Genomic DNA, 19,604 nt, shown 5'->3' with positions numbered 1-19,604 from the left:
CATGAAATTCTACAGTCAGACGATTTTAGTGAGGTCAGGATAGGAATTAATCGGCAAATACAGGTTTGCTATTACAGTAAACTACGGTTATAACGAACTCAAAGTGACCACTAACTTTAATTCGTTATATCCGTCAGTTCGTTATAAGCGTGTTCGTTATAAACGTAGTTTACTGTACATAGATAGTATATTGGTAGGGAATTGGCAGTGACTAATGGTATCTGATAAAATGATCATTTGATAAGGCTTTTTATCTGGTTTTATATAGATTTCTCGATAAATATATGTGGAGATTTGTCAGACTGTGATTGTGTAGAGAGGTATTTTCTGCTCTCTCATCCAAAAATAAAATGGATCTTATACTGAGGCTGATGCTGCTGATGGCAACGTCTGTAACGGGACAGCTTCAGGACATCGCCGCAGGTCAGTTGGTCAATATGAAAACCTAAACATTTACATATGTTAATATTTGTGGCTTTAACTTGAGACAGTTTTCACTGGAGTCGAAACTTTCCAAGCCTTACCATTACAGGTGAATAAAATTTACGACTTCAAACAACTTCCAAACAGAAGTTTATTCAAGGAGTACTGCTGTGTGGCGTCAGTCAACAAACTTTGTATGCAACTTGCGTGAGTGGCGGGTGCTACCGGTAGGGCAGGACATGCTTACCTTTTCAATGAACACCGGGTGTCATCACTGATTTTCTGTGATACCATTCACACACACACACACACACACACACACACACACGCACGCACGCACGCTCGTCACGTCGAAAACCTGGGTTCGATTCCTGACATGGGTACAAAGTGTGAAGCCCATTTTTGGTGTCCCCCTCCGTGATATTGCTGGAATATTGCTAAAAGCGGCGTAAAACCATACTCACTCACTCACTCACTCACCCACCCAACCACCCACCCACCCACCCACTCACTCACTCACTCACTCACTCACTCATTCACTCACTCACTCACTCACTCACTCGAACTGTAATGTGAGGATGTAGATACATCTAGCTATTAATAGTTGCCCTAATTCCACTGGGACAATCTTTCAATTGCAAACGCTGTACTGTTTACAATGATCATTCTTAGATCGGAAATGGGCACCAGGTCGTGGAGTAGTCTCCCTTTAAAGAGCCGAGCTCTCCTGGGGTCGGATCCCAATTGTAGAATAAATGGAGGAATCGTACAAGAATCGATCATTTTTTATTTTTTTTGTAGATACAACAGTGTTTTAAATGTTTTATGGTATCTGTTTCAACCAACTACAATTCAGTTATCAGTTTATAGATGATCAGATTAAAAAAACACACATATCGAAGCATACAAGCATTTGTGCCCTGGGTTACTTAATATTTATATGTTTATATATATAATTATTACAACTATAATTTTTGTAGGCTCTTTATTGCAACTATAATACAACTTTACCTACTGTTTTATGGACTTGGAGACACGCCGTGATATAACTTGAACACTGTTAAAAACTGCGTTAAACCCAACTCTCACACACATACACAATATTTATATATTAACTTATAATATAAAGAGTACAATAAAAGCTTAGATTTAAATATGAGGTTAAAACAGACAGAAACAGGACCATAATTTAAGTGATTATGAAAAAAATATATGTCCTATTTTTAGTACTTGAAATTGACGTTCAATGCATTAAATGTTTTCCTTTTACATCAGCCTCATTAAGGTCTCATTTGTTATGGGAAAATAAGATCCAGGAGGGACATTCTCTTCCCACTAGTGTTCGCTGATCATCATAACATGGAATTCTCCTAGGGACAAAGATCTACCAAACACAGCATAATAAACATAATATTCCATGAGGTATGTTGTAAGTGTGTTAACTGCTGAAACAGTTGCTATTGATTTCATGAAACATGTTATTCTGCGGTGCATATCCAAGGCGAGGGGTTTATTGCTCATATTCCCCCAGAATGTCGTTCTCAGCCAACGGACCTTGTGTTTCTGCTGGATTCGTCTGGTAGCGAGGGAGAGGCCAACTTCAAGATACAGCTTCAGTTCATCACAAGCATTGCGGACAAGTTCCACATTGGACCCGATGCAGTTCAGGTGCCCACTCACACAGTCCCTATCACCATCATGTCTATGTTATATATCCTGTAGAACACCTATGTAAACACAAAAAATGTAGTAGGTGTTTGAATACCTCAAGGGGAGACTTTGCACATTGTAAAGTTCTTGCCATCGAAATTAGTTCCTTGTGTGAACTGATACATTGCGTCTGTGTGGAAATCTTAAAGTTACACTCCATGTCAAAACATCCGAATTAACAGACCGTAAAGTAATCTTTCGACGACTTGAGGCAAACCCCCCGGGACTGACTATTATCTCGAGTCTTGCCCACTCCCCGCTCTTTTCAATCTAATACTTACATATTTCCAGTGACCTGAAAGTTCTGCCAGGTCTGCCATTGCCATTCTGATGTTTCGTTTCACATATGGTACATGAGCGTTGTGAATCACCAGCTGACCCGTAAAGATTCCGGGGTAGAATAGGTCTTCAGCAACCCATGCTTGTCGTAAAAGGCAACTAACGGCATCGGGTGGTCAGGCTCGCTGACTTGGTTGATGCATGTCATCGATCCCAGTTGCGTGGATCGATGCTCATGATGTCAATCACTGGACTGTCTGGTCCAGACTCGATTATTTACAGACCGCCGTCATATAGCTGGAATATTCGGCGTTAAACAACAAAGAAACCAAAGAATCACCAGCTCGTTGATCGCAAGACCGGTTCATCACCCGTAGTTATGCTTCAACGTAACGAAGGTCGTACACCTCTTCTATGTTGGTGAAACAATATGAAACTTCTATGTTGGTGCTGGCAAAACAAAATGATATGCTGGAATTTGAACCCACGACCAGCGGATCCACAGAGGCACTAAGGGGCGTAACTCTGCAACCCGTTAGAACGATCTTTTTAGCAAAACATAAATAAAAAAATATAATTATCCATAATCTTTACTTTCGAATATGAATATTATACATGAGTTATTATCATGCGCTGATACACTTCCTCTTTCAGGTGAGTGTGGTCACATTCTCTACAGACGTCCACAACGCGTTCTGGCTTGACCAGTATGAGAACAAGACCGCCGTCATCGACGCCATCAACAGCACAAAATACATGTAAATAGATCAGACTGTCAATTTATGTCAACTGATGTAATCAGATATAAGGGACCTCAGTAGGTTATGTTTTAAATGCAAATAGTGGGTGAGTGAGTGATTTGGTTGGGTTTAAACAGTTTAACAGTATTCAAGTTATTTCACGTGTCAGCTTAATATGGGAGGAAAGCCTGAAGTAATGCTGGTCTCAGACGTTTACCGCTTTGGTGAAACCCACGAGCACGGGTATGGTGATGACAAACCTAGACACAAAATCGAGGCGAACCGGGATTCGAATCCGTAATCATAGTTTTCTGTACAGCGTTATAACACGTCAGTTTACTGTGGAAGAAAGCCCAGAATGACGCAGGTCTTTGAGGTTTAAAACTTTGTGGAAACGGGTTTGTGATTGCAACCAAGGATAAAAAGGTCGAATCTGGGATTCGAACCCACAATCAGTGGATCTTTTAATCACCTAAAATGACAACGTTTCAATGAATCAGATATTCAGGGGAAAAAACAGTATGCGGATATTAACTTTGTATTTCATTGATAACTATAATCCCAACTCAAAGTATTATTTCTTTAAGTAAACATCCTGATCAATTATCGATTTTATTGGCAATGCCTTTCCATTCTCTTGCAGAACTGGCAACACTGCCACCGACAAAGGGCTGGATTTTGTCTTGAATGAGAGTTTCTCATCTACCCACGGCGGACGAAACGACTCCAACAAGATCTTGATTGTGTTGACTGACGGACGCTCAACCCAGTCAACCAACACTGCAGAGGCTGCTAATAAGATCCACAACACCAACATCCGAGTCATCGCCATCGGCATTGGCGACAACATCTCCCCTTCCGAACTCGACACCATCGCCACCGACGATAAGCACGTATACAGAGTGGCTAACTTTACTGGCCTGGCCAGCATTGAGAAAGAGGTGTCCCAAAAGACATGCACCAGTAAGATTATATGAAATATGTTTACACAACATCTGCCGCCGTCAAAATGTATCTGTCTTCTATCAGTATGTTTCAAGTCATCCTGTGGTCCATATTGCAACTGTTTCCATCGTCAATGGCTCTCCCTCACTCACTCACTCACTCACTCACTCACTCACTCTTTTACGCTATCACTCACTCTTTTACCCTGTCGACCCTTGAAGTTCCAGGGTAGAACAGGTCTTCAGCAACCCATGCTTGCCGTAATTTTAAGGCGACTAACGGGATCGTGTGGTCAGGCTGGCTGACTTGGTTGATGCAGGTCATCGGTCCCAATTGCGTGGATCGATGCTCATGATATTAATCACTGGATTGTCTGGTCCAGACTCGATTATTTACTGACCGCCGTCATATAGCTGGAATATTGCTGAGTGCGGCGTAAAACAACAAACCAACCATTACCCTGTCACTCAATCAATCATTCAATCCTTTACATATAACTCGGAGAATGACGACAGTACTCCACGAAAGTTCTTAGTGTTCTTAAACACATTTTGAAAATATCGAAACCATATATAAGACACTGAATAGTCTTTAATGTTTTTTTGTACAGTGTCTTTAGTATCTGAAGTTAATGAATTCTGTGATTGAAACGATGCTGTTTTGATATACACTGTTATATAATACTTATAGAGTTGATGGTGACTAATTTGTTGTTGTTTTTTTCTCATTTCCATGCAGCCCAGGGATTATGTAAGTATTATCTCCTTTCATCACCGTCTCCCATCACCAAATATTAAACGATAGTGTCAAGGAGACAATGGTGTAAATGTCAATCTCATCGGTAATTACAGAATCTAGCTACCTGATTGGCCAGTCGCTGTCTTGTCAAAAGCCGAACATGTGGGCTGGCCGGCTTTTTCGGACGTCATAATGTTTGACGCCACTTGCTTGTTACGTCACAACTTCGATAAAAGTTTGACTTAATAGATCATTTGTAACACACAAAAAATTCCCTGAACGTGTGTATCCCATTCGTCACCACTCGCCCCTTTCCGTAACCAGCAACAAGACTCGTCCCCCTATCGATGAATGTTATGCGCGAAAATACGACAAACCAATCAGAATGGGCTTATGATTTCAAGTACTTCGTCAAAGAATCCCTCAGACATAATTTCTGATTTTACATATGTCTTGCATCTAAAATATACCCAAGACACAGTTAAATGTGTTCAATCATACTGTATAATTCCGTATGTCCCGATGTGCTTTAAATTGCATCTGAAATTTATATAATATATTGGGAAATAAACGTGAACCATTACGCAACGAGTTGACAATTGTTTCAGGTATGCCCGTTTCCGCTAAGACGGAACCCGGTCGCAAAAATGGCCATGATAGGGGCACGAGTCGCTATTCGGCCTTTCCCGGAAAAAAACACGAGTTGGTCACGAACGGTGTGAACCCGCGATGATAAAAAAAGATTCGTTGCATGTTTAATGGTGTACGGGCTGGTAATGGTTTACGATACCGAACACAGTGTATTCATTGTACAAACCAAGCTCTGTAAAAACTGGGTATTCCTTTAAATAATAAGCACAATAACAACACAATTTATACAGTCATATATAAGAGACATTTACATAAAGATTGCGAAACATTGAGATATAACTCATGTTTTGCTGATTGTCTCCCCTTCCTGTAGTATGCAAATCAACCCCCGCCGACATCTTGTTCCTGCTGGACGCTTCCGCTTCCGAGGGAACTAACAACTTTGATAAGCAGCTGAACTTTATAAAGAATTTCACGAAGGACTTCACCATCGGCCCTGACGCCGTCCAGATCGCACTGGCGACATTCTCCACCACGACAATGTCCGAGTTCTGGTTCAACGACTACGACAATAGTACAGATCTAATGAATGCCATAGACAAGGTCAAATATCGGACTGGCAATACGCACACGGAAATTGCGCTTAAGTGAGTTATACACTCGGAGAATTACCTGCGAGCCATGAGGCATTACGTATTATCTGTCCAAAGTGAATACAACTGAAGATATTCTTTATATTGCCATTAGTCTTCTAACTGAGAAAATTGAGAAAACTATGTGTTTTCTCATCTGAATTGGGGACATTAACTCACTAACTCCACCACTGGATCAAATAAAATTGTTTGTGTGGACATTTACAAGTGACAATGCAATCTTTAATCATTTGCGACAATGCATTTATTTTTTGGAACAATTGGAACGCATCAGAATACTCCTGAAATTCCTGAAAATAATTTAAACCTATGTCCGGTCCAATGGTGAAATGTAGCTTTTCTAACGTCCATAAATCAGTAAAATGCAAATAAGAAACAATGTGACGTCGGATCATTGTAATCAATATATTTCCACCCTCCGTTTGGATGCATTGATCATGCGATAGGATAGTAGAATATAGCTTTGTTAAAACCGTCTAAACCTATGGTTTGATTGATTGATTGAGTATGGTTTAACGCCGTTTTTAGCAATATCACGGCGGGAGACACCAGAAATGGGCTTCACACATTGTACCCATGTCGGGAATCGAACCAGGGTCTTCGGCGTGACTAGCGAACGCTTTAACCACTAGGCTACCCGACCGCCCCTCTAAACCCACTGGGATTCTGGCTTAGAAAATGCAACATAGGCTTGTCGTGAGAGGTGATCGGGTGGCCAGGCTCGGTGACAGGGTTTAATGGGTATCATTGATGTTGTGAGGTGTTAAACAGCAAATAGACAAACAGACGTATATATATACACACAGGTTCGCCCAGACAGCGTTCACAGCAGCTAATGGTGCCCGGAACAACTCTAACCACCTCATCATCATCCTCACCGACGGCCAGTCGTCAGATAAAACACAGACCAAGGCAGCAGCCAACAGCATCCACAACGCCGGAACTCAGGTCATCGCCATCGGCATCGGTAACAGCGTTGACCAACAGGAGATCAAAGACATCGCCTCCGGGGACGGCGACCAGAACGCCTTCGCCGTGGCCAACTTTGACGCCCTGCACACCATCGAGAAAGAGATCCAAAGTCAGACATGTAAAAGTAAGCAGAAACAAATACATAATGTTAGAAGATAAAACCCATTATAGAAAAAAAACTATTCGAAAATAATTTAACATTGAATAAGTGAAAGTGGTATAGCCCATTAGTTTTATAGCGCGGACTCGTCATGCCGATTCGATTCCCTGGGTGCGTACATGTGAATCCCATTCTTTGTGTCCCCGGACTATTTCTAAATAGCCATGTTTCGGAAAACCCATCGTCAACCTCAATTAACCTTCAGTCAATAATCTCTCTTCGATCTAGATACCTCAAACAATGTCACAGTCACATGACTTATGACGCAATCAGACAAACACCGATACAGCGAACGCTTACTTATGCTCTCGTCTCGTTCTATTTTCAGCACAAACGGGTACGTGTTCATTATATGTAAGGAAATGGTAAATGTAAGTATGTTACCACAGTGTGAATTTGAAACATTGATTCTTACTACGTGTTGACTTTGACAACTGAAATTATGTTTATCAATCTAGCTATTAATGATTTCCTCTGGTAAACAGAGACGAAGGTTCAGTATCATACAAGGCATTAGTGTTGAATGCATCTTGAACTAACCTGGAAATGGGCTCTAGACAGTGGAGCATAGGATTTAAACTCAACGAGACAGGGTGTTAGTTAGGAGATAATTGCCACATATACTTTGAAAATTGCACTAACTGTAACTCTACATATATTTTGTGACCTATAATTGTACACCACATTATTTCAAAACGCAAATCGACACTGATAGAGAAAGATGTTCTTTTCTATAAATATTAGCTTCTGCGTTGATGCGGTCGTCAAATCAACTATTTCAATCAGAGGTGGTTATTGTCATTTGAAACGTCTGACTGACCAATCAGAATCGAATGTTTTCTAAATTCAGAATCAGAAATATATTCGGTACAAAAGTCTCATTTAATACCTGTGTCGTAGCGTGCAGCTCACGGCCGGCAGATGTCGTGTTTCTGTTGGACACATCTGTCAGTGAAGGGTCAGACAACTTCAAGAAGCAGCTGGACTTCGTCAACAACTTCGCCCGCGAGCTGGACATCGGGCCCAACAACGTGCAGCTTAGTGTCGTCACGTTTGCGACTAACGTCAAGAATGAGTTCTGGTTGAACAACTTTAACTCAAAAGCCGATCTGCTCAACGTGAGTAAATGGGAGGAATATTAATTGATGTAGTTTTGATGCTTGGGTGTCCTTGGTAGATTCCGTGGAAAGTTCATTTTGATTCTACCTGTATGCTTTTTATGTTTATTTAAAATATAGCTACTATAATAGTATTATTTAATTATAAAGGAATTTTCAAGAACCCAGCTTCATGTTGGGATGATAGAAGAAAGGAGCTTTTCGGATGACATTTGTATGATGCAGCTGTAACATATAGGTCGTTTTTATTAAGTGTTCATGAATTTCTTCCATTTACTTTACTAAAACTGTTGTTTTTTTGTAATACACTTTATTATCAACGCGGAGATTTTATTTAAGATTGCTAAAAATAGAAGATTGTTAATTTTTGTTCTCAAATTGTTTGGGGTCTAAAAGAAAGTATTACATAAATTTAAGATAAAACTCCCTTCATATTTCAGGTAAATTTATGGATAATAATACTATTAAGTTCTTTGTCATCTTTAAAAGATACCAATGACTGCACAGAACGAAAATACGTGTGTTCATATATACCTTATGTAAAAGATACCAATGACTGCACAGAATAAAAACACGTGTGTTCATATATACCTTATGTTAATAAATAAAAATTGTTTCTTATCACAGTTCACATTTGTACCAAATCGCCATTCGGTGGTTTCAAAACCTTGCAGCCTTTCTTGACACGTGGATGAGATTTCCAAATTTGTCGCGTCAGTGACCAAAATAATGTCTGATGCCATTCCCTATTTGGATTTGTGCTATACCTTCCCATGTTTGTTCAAGTAAACTGATTCGCCTTTGCGTGTGTTTGTGACGGGTGCCTCCAGTTGGGCAGGATTCGACCACATTTCCGCGAACACCTAGTATCATCACTACCAAGTGTTAGTAATTCATGCACACATGCTTATGATGTTGTCGGAATCGTACTACGAACAATGGATGTCTTATCATTCTAGAAATTGCTCTGTCGCTTTCATTGACTTGCAAAACATCTTGCTAGTCGCCATGACGTGGTACATCAAAACGTGACTTCGGAATAACACAAAAGGTAGCCATGATGCTACTTAATGTAGAATGCAATTGATATACAAAACAAAATTAGGCTCAGGCAGAGGTTGGTAGTGGATGATGTCAGGCAAACATCATGATGTTCATTTGGCCTCAACAACGTTATTCCTAACAGGCAGTTCAGAAGGTGCAGTACCGCCCGGGATTGACGGAAACAGGAAAGGGACTCAAGTTTGTTGGGGCGAACAGTTTTCTACCACAACATGGCGGCCGCCCCGACGCTCAACAAGTGGTCATTGTCGTCACTGATGGTGAATCTCGGCACAAGTCAGTCACAGCCAGTGAAGCGGAGAAGCTCCATAAATCCGGTATCAAGGTCATATCAGTGGGAATCGGTGCGAGGATCGACAACGGAGAACTCACGGCTCTTGCCAGTAATCCTTCCTTCGTGTTCAAAGTGTCAGATTTTGATGCTCTGCAGAAGATCGAGACAGATATACGTGAGACCACATGTAAGATTGAGTTTAACCTTTTCGATATACTAGAAACTACGTGTAAGATGGTCAGTAACCAAGACCGAGATACTAGAATGTAAGATTGTGTAAGTATGTTCTAAGTTAACCAAACTTCATGTATGTGAAACTATATGTACGTTTACCCAAATAGATTCAAGTGGTTGTTAACCTAGAACCAGATACAAGACACTCCATGCAGAATAGTTGTTAGCCACCACCAAGATATGAGAGACTGTGTAAGTTTGTATTAATCCAGACTGATTTGTCCATGTTAATATTGGACACTTAAGCATATCGGTAGTTGGTCAACGACATTTTGAAATCATATGCAAAAAGTGCGAAACATTTTTGAAATACCGAGACATTTGTGGATTCAGTTCCAGTATATAAATTCAGATAAGACAGTTATTGTTGCAGATTATAAAATTCAACTCTTGTTGTTTCTGCAGGTAAGGCTCCACAAACAGGTAAGTGACATTTTTGAAGAGATAATAATTTTCTATTAACATGTGGTCAATGCATTTCAAAAAAAGAAATTGAAGTTCATGGCTATCACGTAAAACATATTTATGCTCACAATTTAGCATCTTATGGTGGTTAAACATTACCTATTTTCACCTTAACGTTTATGGCGCACACAGGGGCACCGCTGGTTCAATAGTCTGTTCGTCTTCCTTGGTAGAGTTGAGTTCATAAGCCGTGACATGATCCGTTGGTCATGGGTTACAATTCCAGATTTGTCCAGAAAATAAACCGTCGTTTGTCAGAAGCATGTTGGTTTTATGAAAGTGTACTTTGCCGCGAACATCAAGTATTTCTGACCCTTCTGACATCGTATTCCTCTTGGACTCATCCACCAGCGAGGGTTCCGTCAACTTAAAAAAACAACTCGTTAAATCAAACACTGACAACAGACCACCGGGAAATCTGGAGGGAATATGACAGTACCTTGCAAGACAACCTTTGTTCTATAAATGTCATATCCAGCTATTTGTAAACAGGGACATGCTTCATTTCAAGAACAATACCGTAACTGAGCAGTTTACATTTTGTTCTGGCTCCTGCAGCATGCAAGTCTGATCCTGCTGACATCGTGTTCCTCCTGGACTCATCCTCAAGCGAGGGGTCCATCAACTTCAAGAAGCAACTCGACTTTGTCAGCAACTTCGTCGACGGCTTTGACATTGGTCCTGATAACGTGAAGATCGGTGTTGTCACCTTTTCAACAGCTGTCCACAATCGCTTCTTCCTAAACGACTACAACAGCAAAGCAGCATTAAAAGCTGCAATCACCAGCATCCCCTACATTGGAGGTACCACAGACACTGGCGACGGATTGGAGTTTATCCGGACGAACTCTCTCAGGTAAATCTGAACCAGTACCTGTACTCATAACTCTCCACTTTTCAACTTTCACTTGTACTTTTGGAAGTGTCACTCTCACCTTCTATTATCACCTCCTACTACTCGCACGTCCTCTATCGCTTGCCCTCTCCCCTCTTCCTCTCTCTGCCTAGTACTATATCAATCTCTCTATGTCACTATGTATCATCCCTCCAATCCCCCTCCCGTCACTATTTCTGTCTCTCACCCTCTATCGCCCTCTCATTCTCTCTCTCTCTCTCATTCTCTCTCGCTCTATCTCTCTCTCTCTCTCGCTCTATCTCTCTCTCTCTCGCTCTATCTTTCTCTCTCTCTATCACTGTTTGTCTCCCTCTCTTTATGTCACTATATCTCTTCCTTCTCTATTATTTCTGGGGCGGTCGGGTAGCCTAGTGGTTACAGCGTTCGCTCGTCACGCCGAAGACCCGGGTTCGATTCCCGACATGGGTACAATGGTGTCCCCCGCCGTGATATTGCTGAAATATTGCTAAAAGCGGCGTAAAACCATACTCACTCACTCACTCTGTTATTACTGTATATCTCCCTCTTTCTATCACTATCACAATTTCTCTCATCCATCCCATCCCTTCCAGTGCTGCCCATGGTGCCCGGACTAATGCCCGTCAGGTAGTGATTGTGATGACCGACGGTCAGTCCCAGAACATCTTATCCACGAAGGAGCAAGGCAAGCTGTTGCATGACAGAGGCGTCAAGGTCATAGCCGTGGGGATAGGTACTGGAATCCGCCCCAGAGAACTAAACAGCATAGCAAGCGACAAACAACATGTCTTCATGGTATGTTGAATTTTACTGTGGCCAGGGGAAAGTCAATTTACCTATTTAATCTCAGAAACCTGGTAGCATATGTAAAAGGTTATAACAAAACAAACATAGCAACGGGTCTGGAAGTGATGTACTCTGCACATTGATGAATGTCAGATATTTTAGAATTAATGATTTACAGTCATCTTGTACAGAACTCACCATCCTCCCTCCCTCCCCTCTCCAAGGGCGGTCGGGGAGTCTAGTGGTTAAAGCGTTCGCTTGTCATGCCGAAGACCAGGTTCGATTCCCTACATGGGTACAATTTGTGAAACCCATTTCTGGTGTCCCCGCCGTGATATTGCTGGAATATTGCTAAAAGCGGCGTAAAACCATACTCACTCACTCACTCGCTCACTCACTCCTCTCCCCTATGCATTGTATAGCAAGTGCCGTCTCATCGTAGTTGACAGCTTTAAATATGTTTGGTTATTTCAGGTGGCAGGTTTCGACGCGCTGCACACTATCGAGAAAGAGCTACAGCAGAAGTCATGTACGCAAAACCATGTGCTCCATGTTTATACAATATAAGTGTTACACCATTATCGTAGCCCAACTAAATATCAAAGGTATATATTCTCATTCAAACCAGGATAGGAACACCCACATATTGCACCATTCTACATTCATGTAGCCGCAGTTCTTGCAATATACACTCAATTTAATGCTGTTGGTAACATACCAAGAACTGGACATCCCGTGCCTCGAATTCCAGTATGATTTTTGTCTGGCCAACATTTGTCGTTGTGTTTGGGAGACTAGTCACAAGAACAGTTTTTGGGTTAAACTTTGTCAATGTCAGATGTCAGGATAAGGAGGAAAGCATCATCCAAATACAACAATGCACATCCTTTCCATGATGTCTGTGGATATGCTGGGTATCAAAGTTGATACTGCTGAATCCTGTCATTGCATTGGTTTAAGCACCATGGCATCAAGACGACCATTAAGCCAAGTGAGTGAGTGAGTATAGTTTTACGCCGCTTTCAGCAATATTCCAGCAACATCACGGCGGGGGACACCAGAAATGGGCATCACACATTGTACCCATGTCGGGAATCGAACCTGGGTCGTCGGCGTGACGAGCGAACGCTTTAACCACTAGGCTACCCGGCCGCCCCATTAAGTCAAGTTGACAAATGAAGAGTCATCGCATGGCTGCAAGGTGGAAAAGCCATCAGACAACCTGCCAGAGGGCTCCAAAATGCACCTTCTCTTCTCCATCACCTGTAGCACAGGTTCCAGGCCCATGGAGAAGTCAAGGATCGATCTCCTTCAGGCAGACCAAGATCAACCACCATTGCTGGGGGCTGTCATGTTATTTATGGCAGCTTTACGCTAAATGTTCACGATAGCAAGACCATTGGTACTTCATCTGAGGGCAGCCACGCATACGAATGTCAGTGCACATACTATCAGGAACAGAGCTGCTGGTATCAACTCCAGGGGTCCAGCTGTAAGACCACCTCCACTGGCACGTTACAGAACCGCACGTCTCTCATGGTGTCGAGCTCATCTCTGCTGGAATAGGAAGGTGTGCTCACAGACGAGTCTCGTTTCTGCATGGACTTCAATAATGGTCGTGTGAGAGTGTTCCGCTGCAGAGAACAGTTTCAGGATGCCACAGTCAGAGAGCGGGACTGGTTTGGTGGGCGCTGCGATGGTATCGGAAGGCTTCAGTTTGAATCACAGAAGCCCACTTTATCATGTCAATGGAAATCTGACAGGTCTTCGCTATAGGGACGATATTCTTTGGCCACTTCCAGGGTGGTCATACACGTTCTTGTCATCATTGTCATTCTTGTGACTTTATGAAAAGACAATACAGGTTTTAAAGGTAATGTCTGAGTTACCTTGTTCACAGATGTCACCATTCGACGTTCATACTTGATCGCTATTGGATGTTTACTGTTACAAACATTATTATCTGTCGATTGAATTTCGTCTTTTTATGTCCCATACAAAAACATGGGTGTTTCCAAACTTGTTTGAATGAGAACATATTTAATATGTCTAGAAGCCAAAGATCTGGATTTTTCATCACCTTAGATTGCAGACACATCTGCACATAAAATAATTTCGGAAGGCATTAAAAGTATTTGGCTGTCAATTATTGGTGATTTCCGCATGAGATTACTGGGCGAATGCGAAAGCAAGTATAAACTCACTCTCTCGATCACAATTAGATTCAGTTAATCATCTCAGGATTCAACAAGGCTGCCAATAATTGTGTTAAAGTATACTGCTTGTGAGAAGATAGGTCTGAGCGGATATCATTGACGTTTAAACGATGATATTAATGACATGTTACTTTTCTTTACAGGTAACAAGCTTGGTAAGGCATTTCCTTTCCATTACATCAGCATGAACTACTAAATGTCGTATACAGTGTGAAATAGGTTGTGGGTTAACAATGCATATATTATAAACCTGATGTACTCTGAAATGTATTACGCTTTGGGAAATGGAATATTAATATTTGGGCTTCCTGGTGATTGATTCATTGTTGATGCCCTACTATCATAGAGTCATATCAATGCGTCGTCACAACTGACAATGATGCATTCAACCAGCAGAGATGGGTACCTGGGGGATTAGTTGGTGATCACTTGGCCCGGGCAATAGAAGTAGGTTATTCCCTACATGGGTATTTAAGCTATAGGGCACGTGTTACACCGGTTTCATTATTTATGTACTGGCACTCAAGTAGCTGTCGGTATAATGTTGACGTGTTAACACATAATCCACAACAATTGCACTGTGACACAGCTTTATAGTATATATAGTTGTATGGGTGGCCCCATGGTCTTAGGCACTATAAATCCCTGTGCCGATTTGTGCAGCTAAGGCATTCCAGACATCTGTGGTCGTGGTTCGAATCCTGGTTCACCTTGATTGTGTCTTTGGGGTTTGTCAGCACCATATCCATGTTCATGGGTAAACGTCTATGATCCGTCGTGTGATCCCCCACGTGGTTAGCGTCTGAGACACCCATATTACTGAAATACTGTTCAAACCATCGTTAAATCAATCAATCACACTCTCATAGTGCTCATGTTACATAAATATTGATGCATTGTGACCCTCTAACAAGTGCATGACACCTGCTCCAGTTTGCGCCTCCTCCGCTGCCGACATCGTCTTCGTCCTCGACTCTTCTGTGAGTGAAGGACCTACTAACTTCAACAAACAGGTTACATTCGTCCAGAACTTCGTGGACCAGTTTGACGTGAGCTCCACGGCAGTGCAGTTCAGCATCGTTGTCTTCTCAACTGCCGTGTATCCTCAGTTCGACCTTGACAAGTACGCCAGCAAGGCTGCCCTGCTCGCCGCCATCAAGAACGTCAAGTACCACTCGGGCGTCACCTACACCGACAAAGCCCTCCGCTACGTCAACAAGATGACGTTGACGACGGCTCACGGTGCTAGACCTTCTGCTGCCAAGATCGTGATCGTCATCACTGATGGGCAGTCCACGAATCGATCTATTGTAAATAAAAGACTAATTATTATTATTCAATGTAAAACATTTTAACATTACTGATGAAATTTAATATGATTCCTATAACAACTACCTGGAGATATTGTAAAGTAGTGTATCTTAATCGACGACTCTGTCTACAGATAATAAATCCTTATGACCCCTGTCACAGTCAAAACTACTTGGGCCCCTTCTATATACAGACAATAACATCTTGCTCCCCTTCTGTCCACAGACAATAACCCCTCGTGTTCCCTCTGTCTACAGATAATAAATTCTTATGACCCCTGTCACAGTCAAAACTACTTGGGCCCCTTCTATATACAGACAATAACATCTTGCTCCCCTTCTGTCCACAGACAATAACCCCTCGTGTTCCCTCTGTCTACAGATAATAAATCCTTATGACCCCTGTCACAGTCAAAACTACTTGGGCCCCTTCTATCTACAGACAATAACATCTTGCTCCCCTTCTGTCCACAGACAATAACCCCTCGTGTTCCCTCTGTCTACAGATAATAAATCCTTATGACCCCTGTCACAGTCAAAACTACTTGGGCCCCTTCTATCTACAGACAATAACATCTTGCTCCCTGCTGTCCACAGACAATAACCCCTCGTGTTCCCTCTGTCTACAGATAATAAATCCTTATGACCCCTGTCACAGTCAAAACTACTTGGGCCCCTTCTATCTACAGACAATAACATCTTGCTCCCCTTCTGTCCACAGACAATAACCCCTCGTGTTCCCTCTGTCTACAGATAATAAATCCTTATGACCCCTGTCACAGTCAAAACTACTTGGGCCCCTTCTATCTACAGACAATAACATCTTGCTCCCTGCTGTCCACAGACAATAACCCCTCGTGTTCCCTCTGTCTACAGACAATACGGCAGGCTAACATCTTGCACAAGGCTGGCGTGGAGGTTATGGCTATCGGTATAGGCGTTGGAGTAAACCATCAGGAACTTGCCAACATCGCCAGCGACGCTAAGCACGTCTTCTCCGTCACCAACTTCGATGCCCTCAAAACCATTCAGAACGAGCTACAGCAGACAACGTGCGCTGGTAGGTGGTATGGGAATATTTGCATCAAAACATGACTTTGTGCTTTTTCAAAACTATGTATCTCGTATGATCGAAACGTGTTTAAGGTACTGTTGAATTGTGTTGGTTTCATCTTCAGTGATACTTTCATATACGTTTCACTGCTATTTTGCCTTCTCCAACCTATGGAATCTCTTTCTTCGGATAATCGAGACTGGCTATTCTCTGGCGTTGATATGTCCTATTTATACAGGAAATTTATAAAGTCATGATTATATATATTTTTTATTTTGACAGTTCAAGGAACAGCTATCCCAGGTACTGTGCATTTTTACGAACTAAAATAACTCGGAAGGTATGAGTCGATTCTTTGCTGAATATTTCAATCTCTTGAACCCAGTTGTCCATTGAACCTACTGCCTGAACCCAGACAGTCTAACTTGAGAGTAACTTGCAGTGTCAATGATATAAATTGTTAATGAATACATAAACATACAGTGTATTCCAAAATGATCTCTAATGTTTCCTCTCTTTTTGCATGTATTCAGCAACAACAAAACGTAAGTATACTTGTTGGTAAAATTATAATTATATGTTTCTGTGCGTCCACGGCGGTCGGGTGGTTAAAGCGTTCGCTCGTCACGCCGAAGACCCGGGTTCGATTCCCGACATGGGTACAATGAGAGAGGCCCATTTCTGGTGACCCCGCCGTGATATTGCTGGATTATTGTACAAATTGGCGTAAAACAATACTCACTCACTCAGTTGTATGTGTCCAGATAAGCAGTAGACGTGACAGTGACGTGTAGATCGTAATAAAAGGAAGCTGTCAGGATAATTCTATTGCCAACATCGTCTTGATCCTGGTTTGATCACTCTAAAATGAGCAACAAAGAAAACACCCATTCACCCATAAGTGGCAGACAATTAGATGGATTGGATTATTGTAATATAGTCGAAATTTGGTGTTTTATTTCGATCGTGGCGCCACCAGTGGCTATTACGAGTTACGTCCCTTCTATGTCCCTCCTATTGACCAATCAGATAACAAAATGACGGTACCCAGTGAAGACGATCTGATCGATAAGCAAGATCTATGTTGTAATAAAACGGGTTTTCATTTGCGAAGTGCCTCAAATCACGTGAGCACTTTGATAAAAAAAAAACGTGAAAATTTGGAAAATTTCTGTTGACGGCAAATTGACGGTATATATGCAATGCAAATCCTGATATCGGCAGGGTAGTTTACCATCCAGATCTTGATTTCGTTCGGCGATTTGGATTGTACTATGCATAGACGCTTTCGTCCAGCCAAAATATAAGTCCCTAATTCTAGCCTAGTTCGGCAAGGGTGGAAAATGGACATATATAGTCAGTCAACTCCCTTGCCTAGGGAAGATGCAATATGTGTAACTCTCTCCACTACTAACATGGCGTTCCACTACTACCATGGCTCGTCCCTCAGGCAGCTGATCTTTCTCCAGCACGCTGTGGCTCCCTTCTTACGAGCTCCTCTCTTACAGGGCGGTTGGGTAGCCTAGTGGTTAAAGCGTTGGCTCGTCATGAAGAAAGACCTTGGTTCGATTCCCCACATAGGTACAATGTGTGATGCCCATTCCTGGTGTCTCCGCTAAGTGATATGACTGGTATATTGCTAAAAGCGGCGTAAAACCATACTCACTTAATCCCCTCTCACCCCTTCTCTCCCCAGCTGGTCCATGCCCAGTGTCAGAGAAGGCTGATGTCATCTTCCTCCTGGACGATTCTGGCAGCGAGGGAGCTTTAAATTTCCAAAAGGAACTAGACTTCGTCTCCAAGTTTGTCAACGACTTCGACATTGGCCCAGATCACATGCAATTCGGGGCTGTCCGGTTCAGTACCTCCGCCTCACTTGTGTTTGACCTTAATACCCACACAACAAAGTCTTCCCTTCAGCAGGCGATCGCTTCCATATCCTACACGGGCGGCACCACCTACACCGACAAGGCTCTGGCCCTGGCACACACAAACGGCTTTACTTCTACTCATGGTGCTCGACCTGGCGCCAAGAGATACGTCATTGTCATCACAGATGGAGAGTCCGTGTCGCCGACTCAGACATTAACAGCGGCAACTAATTTGAAGAATGACGGTGTCAGTGTCATCACTATCGGGGTGGGGACACAGGTGCGCCAGTCCGAGCTGGACGGGATGGCGACGGACAAGACACATGTGTTCACGGTGAAGGACTTCAATGTGCTGCAGACCATCCATACAGAGGTTCAGAAGAAAACGTGCACGGGTGGGTGATTGGCTCGACGTTAGGTGTGCTATGTAGTCATACTGTGGATGGTTGGTTGGTAAAAAAGTCATTTGCATTTGAGCAATGAACGCCAAGATGTAATACACACATAATTTCTTGTTTGGACAAACATTGAATGTACTATTTGCATGTTGGTAATGGTTGATCTACAAAAAACGGATTACGTATTTAAGTGCATGATTTATGGACTGTTGGACTGTAGAATAAAGGAATATGCCGCCTCTATCTGTAGCCTGTCTTTGCAGATTCTGGACTAGTGCTAACCACAACGATGCCATAACTACCAAGTGAAGCTTGACATTTTATTTTTTTCATAATTGGCTTTCTGTACTCCAAAATGAAATAAAGCATAAAAAATGATAACTGGCTTTCGATTTGTCGTGAGGTAACTTCTATTTATCCTGGCCCTCAAGAGTCTGATAGCAAGTAGACACATAGTCTAGTAAATCCAAGCATTATTGATCATTAAGCCATTGTTCTTTAAATACTTAAGATGTCCTCTAAACATGTGGGGGCACGGGTGGCCAAGGCGTCTAAGGCGCCGCGATTCGCTGTGCAGAGTTGCGTCCCTTGGGCACGCCAGAAACCTATGATTTTGGGTTCGAATCCCGGTTCGCCCCGATTATGTTTCTATGTTTGTCAGCACCACACCACTACCTGGATCACTCCAGGCTTTCCTCCCAGATTAAGCATACACGCCACGATATAACTGG

At 42.3% G+C, this 19,604-nt stretch overlaps 1 protein-coding gene across 1 annotated transcript; it reads left to right on the top strand.

Moving 5' to 3' along the window:
• The first annotated feature begins 308 nt into the window (after positions 1-308).
• Positions 309-19,254, top strand: LOC124146258 (collagen alpha-6(VI) chain-like). The gene is made up of 21 exons (XM_048403966.1): positions 309-423; positions 1,955-2,091; positions 3,067-3,170; positions 3,796-4,115; positions 4,836-4,847; positions 5,800-6,073; positions 6,886-7,175; positions 7,540-7,548; positions 8,112-8,329; positions 9,516-9,852; positions 10,305-10,322; positions 10,923-11,220; positions 11,832-12,033; positions 12,499-12,553; positions 14,384-14,395; positions 15,174-15,550; positions 16,427-16,610; positions 16,887-16,907; positions 17,138-17,149; positions 18,301-18,870; positions 19,137-19,254. The coding sequence occupies exons 1-21, from the start codon at positions 351-353 to the stop codon at positions 19,169-19,171; spliced, it is 3,558 nt and encodes a 1,185-aa protein (XP_048259923.1). The 5' UTR covers positions 309-350; the 3' UTR covers positions 19,172-19,254.
• The last annotated feature ends 350 nt before the right edge of the window (positions 19,255-19,604 follow it).

This window comes from Haliotis rufescens, unplaced genomic scaffold (assembly GCF_023055435.1).
Source record: "Haliotis rufescens isolate VD_foot unplaced genomic scaffold, xgHalRufe1.0.p SCAF_3, whole genome shotgun sequence".
NCBI classification, from domain to species: domain Eukaryota; kingdom Metazoa; phylum Mollusca; class Gastropoda; order Lepetellida; family Haliotidae; genus Haliotis; species Haliotis rufescens.
The sequence above is the reverse complement of the archived record's forward strand: the minus strand, read 5'-3'. Positions and strand labels throughout refer to the sequence as shown.